The sequence below is a fragment of the Gobio gobio genome (assembly GCF_949357685.1).
Source record: "Gobio gobio genome assembly, chromosome: 14".
Taxonomy (NCBI): domain Eukaryota; kingdom Metazoa; phylum Chordata; class Actinopteri; order Cypriniformes; family Gobionidae; genus Gobio; species Gobio gobio.
In genome coordinates, this window is record NC_137107.1 from 8,776,450 (window position 1) to 8,788,783 (window position 12,334).

At 38.4% G+C, this 12,334-nt stretch overlaps 1 protein-coding gene across 1 annotated transcript in view; it reads right to left on the reverse strand.

Moving 5' to 3' along the window:
• Positions 1–12,334, reverse strand: part of gabrb2b (gamma-aminobutyric acid type A receptor subunit beta2b) — a gene marked incomplete at its 3' end in the record, with an annotated part of 190,312 nt that overhangs the window by 16,159 nt on the left and 161,819 nt on the right. The window contains exons 6-7 of the mRNA XM_079834025.1: positions 7,683–7,820; positions 4,131–4,283 (exon numbers count right to left, since the gene is read on the reverse strand). Coding sequence (XP_079690151.1) covers positions 4,131–4,283; positions 7,683–7,820 — 291 coding nt within the window. The remainder of the gene's footprint in view (positions 1–4,130; positions 4,284–7,682; positions 7,821–12,334) is intronic.

Sequence of the window (12,334 nt, forward strand, 5' to 3'; positions counted from 1 at the left end):
AAAAAAAAAAACAACTTTCCATTCCTCTTTTCCTCCTCTTTCCCACCCTACTCTAGCCTGTGCTACACTGAGAAATTTACACGGACCAAGTATTTCAGGCACTTGTTGCGCTCACTCGACTCTTCACGACCAATCGCTTATTGTACCCCCAAGTTGTAAGTCGCTTTGGATAAAAGCGTCTGCTAAATGCATAAATGTAAATGTAAATATTTTTGTACGTCCTCGTCGCGTCTATCTGTTCTAAAATGTGCATACAGTCATGAGTTTCTTCTAAACATCGGCAGACTCACATCTCTTTAGAGATAAACCTCATCTGGCCCACAGTGGAGGCGCCTTACGCGACGCGAGATTAAGCAGACGGGGGGTAAGCGTGAGCATATCCGGGCTAGCCAGCTATTCCCACAATAAAATGGATTACATTCGATTAATGCTGTTGTGTCTTTGTTTGCGCTGTGTACTCAATGGGCGTCACTGACGCTTTTCATATGATAGGAACATATCTAAAAAATAATGCTATTATCAACACGTACTCGTAACTCGTTCATCTCGACAGCTGTAATGGTACTTTGCATGTGTTACAAAGTTGGTAATAATGATGAAGACGGACTCGGTGTGACTGGGACTCGTGTTTATTCAGAACTCTCAGATACAAACACAATAAACTCACGCTGACTGACAGCGCTCTCATAACTCAGAAGTTACTATAAATAACTTTGTTAGCGATCGCTGAGCTCAGTCTCTGGTACATTAGTGATGTCCGGTTCGCGAACGATGTTTCTTTTGAACCGGTTCTTTTTAGTGAACCGAATCAGTTCACCAAATCGGACTGAATCATTCTAAACGGTTCGCGTCTCCAGTCAGCGCTGGATCCATAATTTACTAAAGTTACTAACTTTCTGACATGAGTGACAGTCCCTCCGACTAGAAATAGACTAATAACCTGAAGTATATGCGGTAACTACAACAGTTCACTGAAATGAGACTGACAGAACTGATGTGAAGTGAACTCCGGACCATCCGTCTCTCTGGCAGCAGCTCGTGCCTCGTAGACCTCGTTAAACCACGCCCCCTCCGCTCATTTCAAATGCAAAGATGTCAGCCAATCACAACAGTGGGCGTTTTTACTGAAGTCTCAGCAGACACGCCTCTTTAAACAGGGCAGTCAGCCACAGGGCAAACAGCAGTATAGAAAAAAATGCCTTTTATTTCTAAATTATGACATTTTATGATGTAAAAATCATACTAACAATATAAGTACACCTCAGGAAACATAATAAAATAATAGACAAATTCCATGCCATGGGACCTTTAAGGCTGTGTCCACCAAAGCGTTTTTAGTCAGCTGAAAACGCTTTGCTGTGAGCGCTTGAGAGTGTTTTGGCACCGCAGCAGGGTTTTTTTCAGTTGAGACTCTTTGCTTGCTATGATCCGTGGAAATGTTAGTATCTCATTTCACAGATAGTTTGCTTCTGTATTGATTCCATATAAAAATGTCAATACAATGTAAAGTATTTGCTCTGGGTGTTCCGTTATTATGCTGCTTCTTGTCATCTGTTGACGTTGTACAAGCAGGATGTGGTGGTTGGTCGATGTTGTATTTGGCCCGCCCCTCCTCCACTGTGATTCGACGGTGTTTTACTCAAAGTTGAACATCCTTCACCTCTCGGTGACCGGTAAAAAACGCTCAATGCTTCAGCGTGAAATAGATGCTCAGTGCTCATGGCGTTCTAAAAACGTGGCGCTCTCATTGAAAACAATTGGAAAAATACGCCAGCCGCGTGAAAAAATGCCTAACCCTCTGAACAGTGAGATTATATATAGTCGCCCATGTATATATATATATATATATATATATATATATATATATATATATATATATATATATATATATATATATATATATATATATATATATATATATATATATATATATATATATATATATATATATATATATATATATATACATAATCATTCAGCCTTCTGTTAAATGCTACAGAGGTTTGCACTTGTGTGGATGAATGAGGCCAGGCCAGGCAGCAATCACAAAGAGTGCTCTTTTATTCACACTGAGAAGACTGCACGCTTGCTGCCTCTGCCTTACATAATCAGTGATGACAGGAAAAAAGTGGAGGCTTACGAGAGAGGGAGAGAGAGAGAGAGAGAGAGAGAGAGAGAGAGAGAGAGAGAGAGAGAGAGAGAGATAATATCTGTTGTGTAAAAAAAAAGAAGATAAAATCAAATCAGTATAAACGTCTGTCACTATGCTTAATTAAAGACTTTCGACAAAGGATCTTAGAGGATACTTGGGGTGAATCTCATGAAACATGTTCTAAGAACATGTCCCAGTCACATTAAAAAATAAAATTGATTTAATATCAAAATGTAAAGATCATTGTGTTACTATCCGTCACGGTTAACTGTAGCGTAATCCAAAGAAAGAGCGATGCGTGACGCAGAAAGAAGAATAATGATAATATTTATTCAACAGAGAGAGTGAAAAGACGGGAACATAACGTTAACGCAAGACAAAGAACTGAGCAGAACACATGGAAATTTGTCTGATCTTTGACACGATCGCAGGCAGCAGCGCAAAGTTGATTCTGCGTTAATTTGATCTAATATTTGACGGGATGCTTGGTGCACTTTTTTTAACACCTTTTTTTCATATCACATATTTTAGTAATCATCAAAGTTAGGTATAATTAAAAAGCTTATAGACTCAAAATTCATCCTGTGAAAACCGTTTTAAAATTGGATGTTGTGTTACTATGGAAACAGTACTCTAAATTCGTATAACGGGCTCCTCCCCTAGTGGGCGGTGTCAGATTTCATATTACACAATTTATTTGAAATACTTCATAATCAAAACCTTTCCTAATCTTGACAAAACACATATCGTCGGAAAGGTCTGAGTCTCAAGTTTCCATATTTGGTGACTGTTTTGTGATAGAAGTGATATTTGGACAGAAATGTATTAATTTGTTACAGGAGAATGCATCCAAAATCTTTTTGCGAATTTAAATTTTAGCGAACACAGCCCCGGAAAATAGTCCCCAGCGCTCTCTGTGCAAGCAGGTTGTCACGTTGGTTATATTGACAGAAGTTAGCCTATTTTCACGGGCTGTGTAATATCATTGCGCCGCTGCACTCATGGTACGGCAGCAAAGTTACTTGATTATTACACAGGAATGAGAGTTTAGTTCCTAGCCATATCGGCCAAGAAAATCACAACTTTTCATTTTCCATCGGCCTTAGTACAAGATGTAACTACAGAAGAGTCAAGTTTTAAATAGGAAAAATATCAAAACTCTTTGGTCATTTTTGAGCGAGATGCTAACGGTCTAATCAGATTCAATGATCTATGCTAAGCTATGCTAAAAGTGCTACCGCCAGACCCGGAGATCGGCTGAATGGATTTGAAAACGGTAAGGGTGTACTCACACTAGGCACAGTTGCCTTGTACCGTGCTCGAGCGCGATTGTCTTCCAAGTGGGCCAGGGCCAACTAAGCGAACCACGCCCTGTTCAGGGCACGGTTCAGATCGCCTAGCGTGAGTACACCCTAAAACTCAACTATTTAACTCGAGGGGAGTTGGAAAATGAGCCTATTTTCCTTTAAGGTGTGCCTTTAGCCTTGTTGTACCCTATACACAAGGAAAGATCATTAACAGAACAGAGAACAGGTGAGACAGAAATCAGGAACAATGACAACTAATGACATAATTACAACTCCGGCAAATGGTGACAGTGAAAACAAACAGATCAAGATAATTAAACTAAACAACAAGACAGGAACATGACATTTACATAAGTACTTTTTTGTGGTGAGCTTGCTTTTAGTGTGTTTTTATTATTATTATATATTTTTTTCTTAATAAAACAAAATTGCAGCTGCAGTAAATGTATATAATGGATGACTTCAGGTGGATTTTCTTGCTTGCTTTATTTCCTCATATCACTGAATTGGAGCGCAAACATAATGAGGAGGGCAGAGCAGAAAAGCAGGAGAAAACACTGCTGCACTGTAACAGGATCCTCAACCAAAGACACAAAAGAAAGGTACGTGGATAAAGATAGGTGAGTGTGTATTAATATATATAACGAATGTCGCCAGCTGTGTGCGCCTACCTAAAGCAACCCTGGCAGCCGAGGCATCATAGTTGATCCAGAAGGATACCCAAGATAGGATGGTGATTAGGATTGAAGGCATGTAGGTCTGCAGAATGAAGTAGCCAATGTTTCTCTTAAGCTTGAAGCTCAGGGAGAGGCGAGGATATGAACCTGGATGAAAATAACCCAGCAACAAGATCACAATCCATAAGCCACATGTATAAAAATGCTTTTTGGACAGTTTAATGGTCTCGTATATTTTTTCATAGAACAAGCTCCACTCAAAACTTCCTCTGTCAATCTTAATTAAGCATCATATTGTGTTCTAGACTCGGTAATGTACGTAATATATACATTTGTGCATGGTGCTTTGTAAGCCTAGGATAAAACCGATGCTTGAACATGGACCTACACTCTTAAAAATAAAGGTTCTAAATGGGTGTTTTAGCATCAGTGCCATGAGAATTATTTTCGGTTCCCCACGGAACCTTTCAGTCAACAGTTCTTAAAATAAAAATGTTTCCCTTAGTGTAAAGAAGATTCTGAAAACAAACTTAAGAACCCTTTTCCAGTATGAAGAACCTTTTATGGAATTGAAAGGTTCCATGAATGTTAAATGTTCTGAACCATCAATGCCAATACATTTGAAGAGTGTATATGCAGATATGCAGTTTAATGAGATCATTTATATTTATTAAATCTATCTCGCTCTCTCTCTCTCTCGCTCTCTATGTATGTTGTCTTTAAAATGGGACAGTATAGGGAGGGAGGGAAAGGACAAGACAAAGAAGAAGAGCAGGAGACGGGATCAGGAAAGGATATCACACAAAAAATTGTGCCATATGTCATAGCGGGGCCCATGTGACTGTTTCAACAAATACATAATTTGTTATAACAGCGTGTTACTGCATGATGATAAAGTACCAAAAAAGAAATAAAGTGCATTAGCATTAGACTACAAATGCAATGGAGTAGCAACTTAGAATATGGTATGGGCTCAAAAATGACCATAAAATGCACCACAAACACACTGCACAATTATCATAAAAGTAATCCATTTTATTATTGCGCTGTAATGCACATTTTCTGAATCCATACGTTTTTATTAGGGCTGTCAAAAGATTAATCGCGATTAATCGCATCCAAAATAAAAGTTTGTGTTTACATAATATATGTGTGTGTACTCTGTTAATTATTATTTATATATAAATACACACACATTCATGTATATATTTAAGAAATATTTGCATGTATATACTGTATATACATTTATATAATCTATAATATATATATATAAATATAAATGTTTTATATATAAAAATAATATTTTTTTCTTAAAAATATACATGCTTGTGTGTGTATTTATATTTAAATAATAATTAACAGAGAACACACACATATATTATGTAAACACAAACTTTTATTTTGGATGCGATCAATCGCGATTAATCTTTTGACAGCCCTAGTTTTTATACAAATGATCTTCTCCATCCTCAGTAACAACTCTAGCATTTAAATCCTGCACTCATTAAAAATGTGCCACGTCAAGGAAAGTGACGACAAATGATTGACGTCAGTAATAGCAAATGCTCATGGGGCTTCATTAATGATTGATACAGTGGTGTGTGCACTCGAATGAAATGCGTACATCAGGATTTTCAGTGATTAAAAACTTAAATGTTACTCCATACTTCATCCAAAACTATCTTATACTGTGAGAGAGTAATTCAGATTATATTTTATTTTTTTATCTGTAAATGTTACATATGAATACCTACATAGAAACAATGAGATCAGCCCAGAATTATATAGCACAAATAATGGAGTAATGAAGACGATGATTAGGTTCAAATGATTAGGTTTGGAACGACATGAATGTGAGTAAATGTCATTTTTGGGCGGTGAACTGTTTCCTAATTCTAGATTGTCATAAAACATCCTATTCGAGGAAAGTTTTTCCATCTTGGTCAACACCTAGGGCCCTATTTTAATGATCTGAGCGCATTGTCTGAAGCGCATGGCACAAGTGCACTTAGGGCGTGTCCGAATCCACTTTTGCTAGTTTAACAATGGAAAAAACGGTCGGTGCTCCCGGCACATGATCCAAAAGGGTTGTACCTCGTCTCTTAATGAGTCATGGGTGTGTTTTGGGCGTAACATGCAATAAACCAATCAGAGTCTCATCTCCCTTTCCCTTTAAAAGCCAATTGTGGAACGCTTCACCAGAGAGAAATCCTTTTATTTTTAATATTTAAAAAATGTGTGTGTGCTGCTGCGCGTCCCTGTGTGTGTAATAAGCAGAGTGTACACGTGTTGTGGACCCGCCCATAGGCGCATATTACTAACACACCCTTTAAATAACACAAAAAATACTGCGCTATTGATGGATGAGACTGAATTGAAAGGAATAAATTACGCTTATTGAGCCCTATTTTAATGTTCTGAGCGCATGGTCTTAAGTATATATGGCAACGATGCACTTAGTCCGAATCCACTTTTACTAGTTTAATGACGGAAAAAAACGGTCAGTCCACAAGGGTTGTCCCTAATCTCTTAATGAGTCATGGGTGTGTTTTGGGCGTAACATACAATAAACCAATCAGAGTCTCATCTCCCATTCCCTTTAAAAGCCAGTTGTGCTCGCACCATGGCGGAAAGATTGAACGTTTTTCCAGAGAGGAATCACTTTATTTATAATATTTAAAAATGTGTGTGTGCAGCTGCACGTCCTGTGTGTGTACACGTGTTGTGCAACCGCCTATAGGCACATATTACTAACACACCCTTTAAATAACACAAAAAATACTGCGCTATTGACTTTAGAGCAGGTTTTTATTGGTCAATGGCATAGTCGTTTTCAGTTCTTCAAAATAGCAACACGCCAACAATGCGCCTGAACACACCTGGTTTTCAGACCAGATGCCCATGGGCGAACAGATGGGTGCCAGTGCATTTGCTATTTAAACAACGTGGTGCTGGACCTGAAAATTATAACTGCGTCGGGCTGAAACTAGCAAAGTCGTCTTGTTAAAAACAAGCAAGCTTGTTAGAGCTGTTGAAGTTTGACATGCTGAACCGCACATTATTTCCAAAGACTGCATCTACAGATAACCTCCTGACTTGTATGACAAATTTATGAATATGAAAATGTAGTCAATGAATAAATCAAGTGGTCACACAACATTTTGTTAAATAACTTATAAGAACACCCTATGTCTTGTTTTTAGTGTATGTGTTTTTCATTCTCAGACCAGGGTTAATTCATACAACCGCTGGGGCCTAGGGTACCGCTAGCCATGCCAAATTGAGAGGGTTCATAAACCCAGACGCGTTGCTTATTCTTTACGCAGAAACTGCCCACTAGAGCCAGCTGCATATGTGTATATGTGATAAATGGGTATGATGAATAGGACTTTTTTTTTTGCATTTGAGAACACCACCACAACTTTACTATTTTAATAAGCTGCAAACTGGTCTTTTAATACAAGTAAAGACTTGACTTTATCTAATCATATAGGTATTTTAGTTCTTGGCTTATTCCTATAGTGTTCTGTAGTCTGGTTGTATTACCTGTAGAAAACACCACGTTTTTCGAGATGAGTTTGTAGTCCACTATAGAGAACTGAGGAAGCTCTATCCTTTCAACCCCCGTTACTGCATGGTCGCCACCTCGCCAGTAAAACTCAATATCATCTGTGGTGTAGCCATCTGAGGGAGAAACAGACAGATATGAAAACATATGTATGCATGGTGGTCATGTGATTGAGGTCTCAGTGGTTGTTCTGAAGTCTTGGTCATTAAAATGGCTCCTAAATAGGCCATATTCTGCCATCACTACAAGTGCATAGGTAATGAAACAAGAAAGAAATCATACAGCTTACTGTCCCAGCTTATCTGCATAATCTTGCGAATCCCAGACCATTACACAAATGAACACACACTTGCAAAGCTAACTTAAGTTGATTAGATAGTGACCCAAAAAAACAAGATGTTTATGAACATTTTCTAGCAGCTGTGATGTTGTCTGGACAGATGCCACAAAATACAATAGCAAATTCTGGGTTAAAATGTAAAGCAGTTCTTGAATGATAAGAAATGAATTCTCATTATTTGTTCTTCAATGGTTGGATGAATTTAACTGTGCCAGGTTGTGAACCATCAGCTACAGCAAACAGTGTCTTGATTCATTATAAACCTTGCATATCCATAATTTAACATGTTAAATCATTCAAGGCATGCTAAGATGTGAAGAATTATAAATGATGTAAAATGTGATCAAGTTCAGTTGTGAACATTTACTATCTGAGGGGAGCGTCATGAGATATATGAGATATTCTCTCCTATCCTACGGTGGCCCAGTAGTGCACAACACAATGGAATTTAAAAAGCAAACTTAAATTCACAACACAACGAAAAAGCCACAAAACAACTAAATCAAGCCACAAGACAACGAAATCAAGCCACAACACAACGAAATCAAGCCACAATAAAACTAAATCAAGCCACAACACAATGAAATCAAGCCACAACACAATCAAATCAAGCCACAACAAAACAAAATCAAGCCACAACACAACGAAATCAAGCCACAACACAATAAAATCAAGCCACAATACACTGAAATCAAGGTCACAACACAACAAAATTAAGCCACAACACAAAATCAAGCCACAACACGAAATCAAGCCACAACACGAAATCAAGCCACAACACAACGAAATCAAGCCACAACACAACAAAATCAAGCCACAACACAATAAAATCAAGCCACAACACACTGAAATCAAGCCACAACCAAATCAAGCCACAACACAACCATGTTATTTTTTTTTTTTTCAAATGTTCAAATATGTCAAATAACTTGGATGCCCCCAATATTAAATATGTTAAAGGAATGAATTGGACACTAAATAGAATAGATTATTATTATAAAACATTGTACATGAATGTAGGCTACACTATTGCTGTGGGACAATGTGAGAGACACCTATCAAATTCAATATATTATTGTAAATATTAATAAAAATAAAAAAAATACAAAAAGGCCTACTATAGTGTAAATATTGTGTAAATATTATCAGTACTTTACTACTCCTCTGGTAGTGGAGCTCGCGTTATCACCTGGGTTTTTAGCCACTAATGCTATGATGATGTGAGGCTTCATTAGATTAGAATTACTGGCCACCGACGTGGAGAGACTCTTTCTTACTGGGCATAAGCTGCACGTTAAGTTAACATTCTTACCTTTCACCTCAACGAGGGAAAAGTAGCGCTTATACTTCCAGTTCGTGGAAGCTACCTTTGAAGTCGTTGAACTTGCCATTGCTGACTGTGTATATGCGTGTGCGTCATAGGTGTGTGTGTGTGTGTGTGACTGTGAACTCAACCTATCAACCTCAACCTTGTCTCCCACCCACCAATCATCATCAGTTATGTGTACCACCCAACCCACCCCCCAACACGCATGGCTGGCGCCCGCGCACACGTACGCACACACACACACACACGCATGTTGCAGGTCCGACTGACAGAGAGCCTGTTCGGATGAAAACCGCTTCAGTGAGCTCAATTATAGTAACGCCAAAAAAAAATTTCTCAGTAACGCTAACGCCGTTGTAATGGAAGAAACAGTAATTCGTTTGATTACTCGTTACTGAAAAAAATAATTCCGTTAGTAACGCCGTTTATCTATAACGCCGTTATTCCCAACACTGAATGTCAACAATACGAACATATATTTAATAGAAAGTTATCCAGGGAGGGATAATGTCACACATTTATTGTGAGTGCATGTGTTTGTCATAGGTGTGTGTGCTTGTCATAGGGGTGTGTGTGTGTGTGTCTTTAGCTCCTCCCACTGCACGCCTCCACGAGGTTCGGCTGTTTTCGGAAAGAGTCGGTAAAGCTTATCTTTCTTTTATAAATCTAATAAAACTAAATACTTTTTTGAGATATGAAGGATGCAATGCTACTCTGTAGGTACTCAAGATTAACATGAGATTGGCTGAAACCGTGTGTGTTACCCCCCCTTTAATTCCTATGGAAGTTGAGCTTCACGCTTGGCATTGTGGGATTGACAGCAGACCGGAGAAAGGATTGACAGTGGCCGAGAGCATCAAAAGGTTGGGCAGTTCTTTATACAAAAAGCTAAATGCTGTGAAGTTCAGGTAGTGACATCTGTCTTGAGCATTAAAAAATATGCTGGATTTAGTGTGTTAATCATATTGTTTACACATTGAACATTTTGCAATTGTTATATATGTTAAAAATTGCAGTATGGATGCTTTCATTGTGATTATACTGGCTTGGTTTACAAAAGTTTATCAAATTTACCCAATCTTTACTAAGGGCATATGAAAACAAAGCTTGCCTCTTCCCAACTTTCATCACGTGTATCTATGATGATTATATTTGCGTGTGTGTTGAAAAAAAAACATTGATTAAAGACACTTGCTACAGACACACCCCAAAGTGGAGGCTTTATATAGTGTTGCTAGCAGCACTGAGTGGAGTTTTGCTACTGTAGTGGACAGCAATTATCAGGCCAAGCACAAACACACAATAAGTCATGTCAACATGGCTGGGAGCATCAGACCAATTGCACCAGATCATTTTAGGCAAAATGGCTGAACAATTATAAATACAGTCAATAGGAATATGATTTAATGCTTCATCACTTTCGACCAAAAGGTGGCGCTGTGACCAAATTGATGTTTTGTGGTCAGAGTAAGGTAACAATGACAGATGTCAATATGCCGAAGCATTGCAGAGATACATTCTCAGAGTCATTTTGGTATCATGCCTCAAATGTGTTGTTGCGGTATACGAAAACAGTTTTGTCTATCGACACGAAATCTATAACTTTTTGCCGGCATGGTCTGAAGATGATATGATTCGATTTTAGTGGAAATCAGACAAGCGTTCTAGGAGGAGTTTGAAAAAGTAGGTTTTGAAAGTAAATCAAAATGGCGGGCTGGAAGTTTGGCCGACTGTGTTAAAATTGGTATCTATGTTCTTGGCATGACCCAAGGAATCGGAATAGGTTAATTTATTCACGTAATTAGCATTTTTGGATATTTCATTATAACTTAAAACTTTTTGAGTACTGTCAGGGCATGGAGCTAAAGTCACGTTCAGAATTTCGCAACAATACAGCAATGCGTCGTAAAATTTTACAAAAAAATTCAAAATGGCCAATGCCCAAAATGGACGCTATGGGAGAATTGGGTATCGGTCGACTCAGCATGCTGCACCGAATCTAAAGCAACGGCCTAGAAGGAGTTACAAAAAGTTTTTTGGGGAAAATTCGAAATGGCGGAAAATGATGGCATAGGGTGCAAATTTAGTTTCTAGCACTTATGGTTCAAAAGTTATTAGCATAAATGTGAGTGCAAATTTAGACAATTGGTGGAGCAAGAGGGATTGAATTAGAAACTGAATTAGGGCTGCCATAGACTCAAGAGCAGAAGAAGAAACAGAAGAATAAGAAGAACGTCAACGGATACAATAGGTGCCTACCAAAGGTTTTAGGGTTGGCCCCTGAAAAACACCTAATATGGGGGAGGGGGAGGTCTAGCTCTCTCACGCTTTTGCCTTTCAATACAGAAGACAAACCAATGGGCCACTGTCCCTGCATGATGGGCAAGTCATGCACGGATAGATACATTAATTAATTAATTAATTGATTAATTAATACCTTGTATCAGCCCCAAAGTGCATCGGCCCACCGGGGAAATACCCAGTATGCCAGATTACCAATCTATCCCTGGTCGAGCTGAACCCGTGTTATTACAGAGCAGAGGATAAGCACATGCAAGCTTTGGGTCAAAATCATTGTCAAGTCAAATCTTACGGCACTCCATTTCTGACCTCAGCTGCAGAAAAAAGCCATCATAAATATTCAAACAAAACATGAGATATTTTGTTTGCTTCAGTGCTCTCTGAGCTGAAACTGACAGAAACACGAACAGCCAGCCCATCTAGCCATAAATGATTGAGAAACATCGTATTGTATCGGAGCAAACAGCACTCTGCATCAGACCAGAAAACTTGGTCTTGCATAATCCATCCATGGATGATCCCCTGAGCGATTGTTGAGTTATCAGACTGAGGGCCAAAATGCAATATATCAGAGAAATATATCCAACGTAGTAGCAGATAAAACAGAGTGTTACATCAAAATAAAGTGTAAGCAGATATTAAGCAGACAGTCTACTAATACT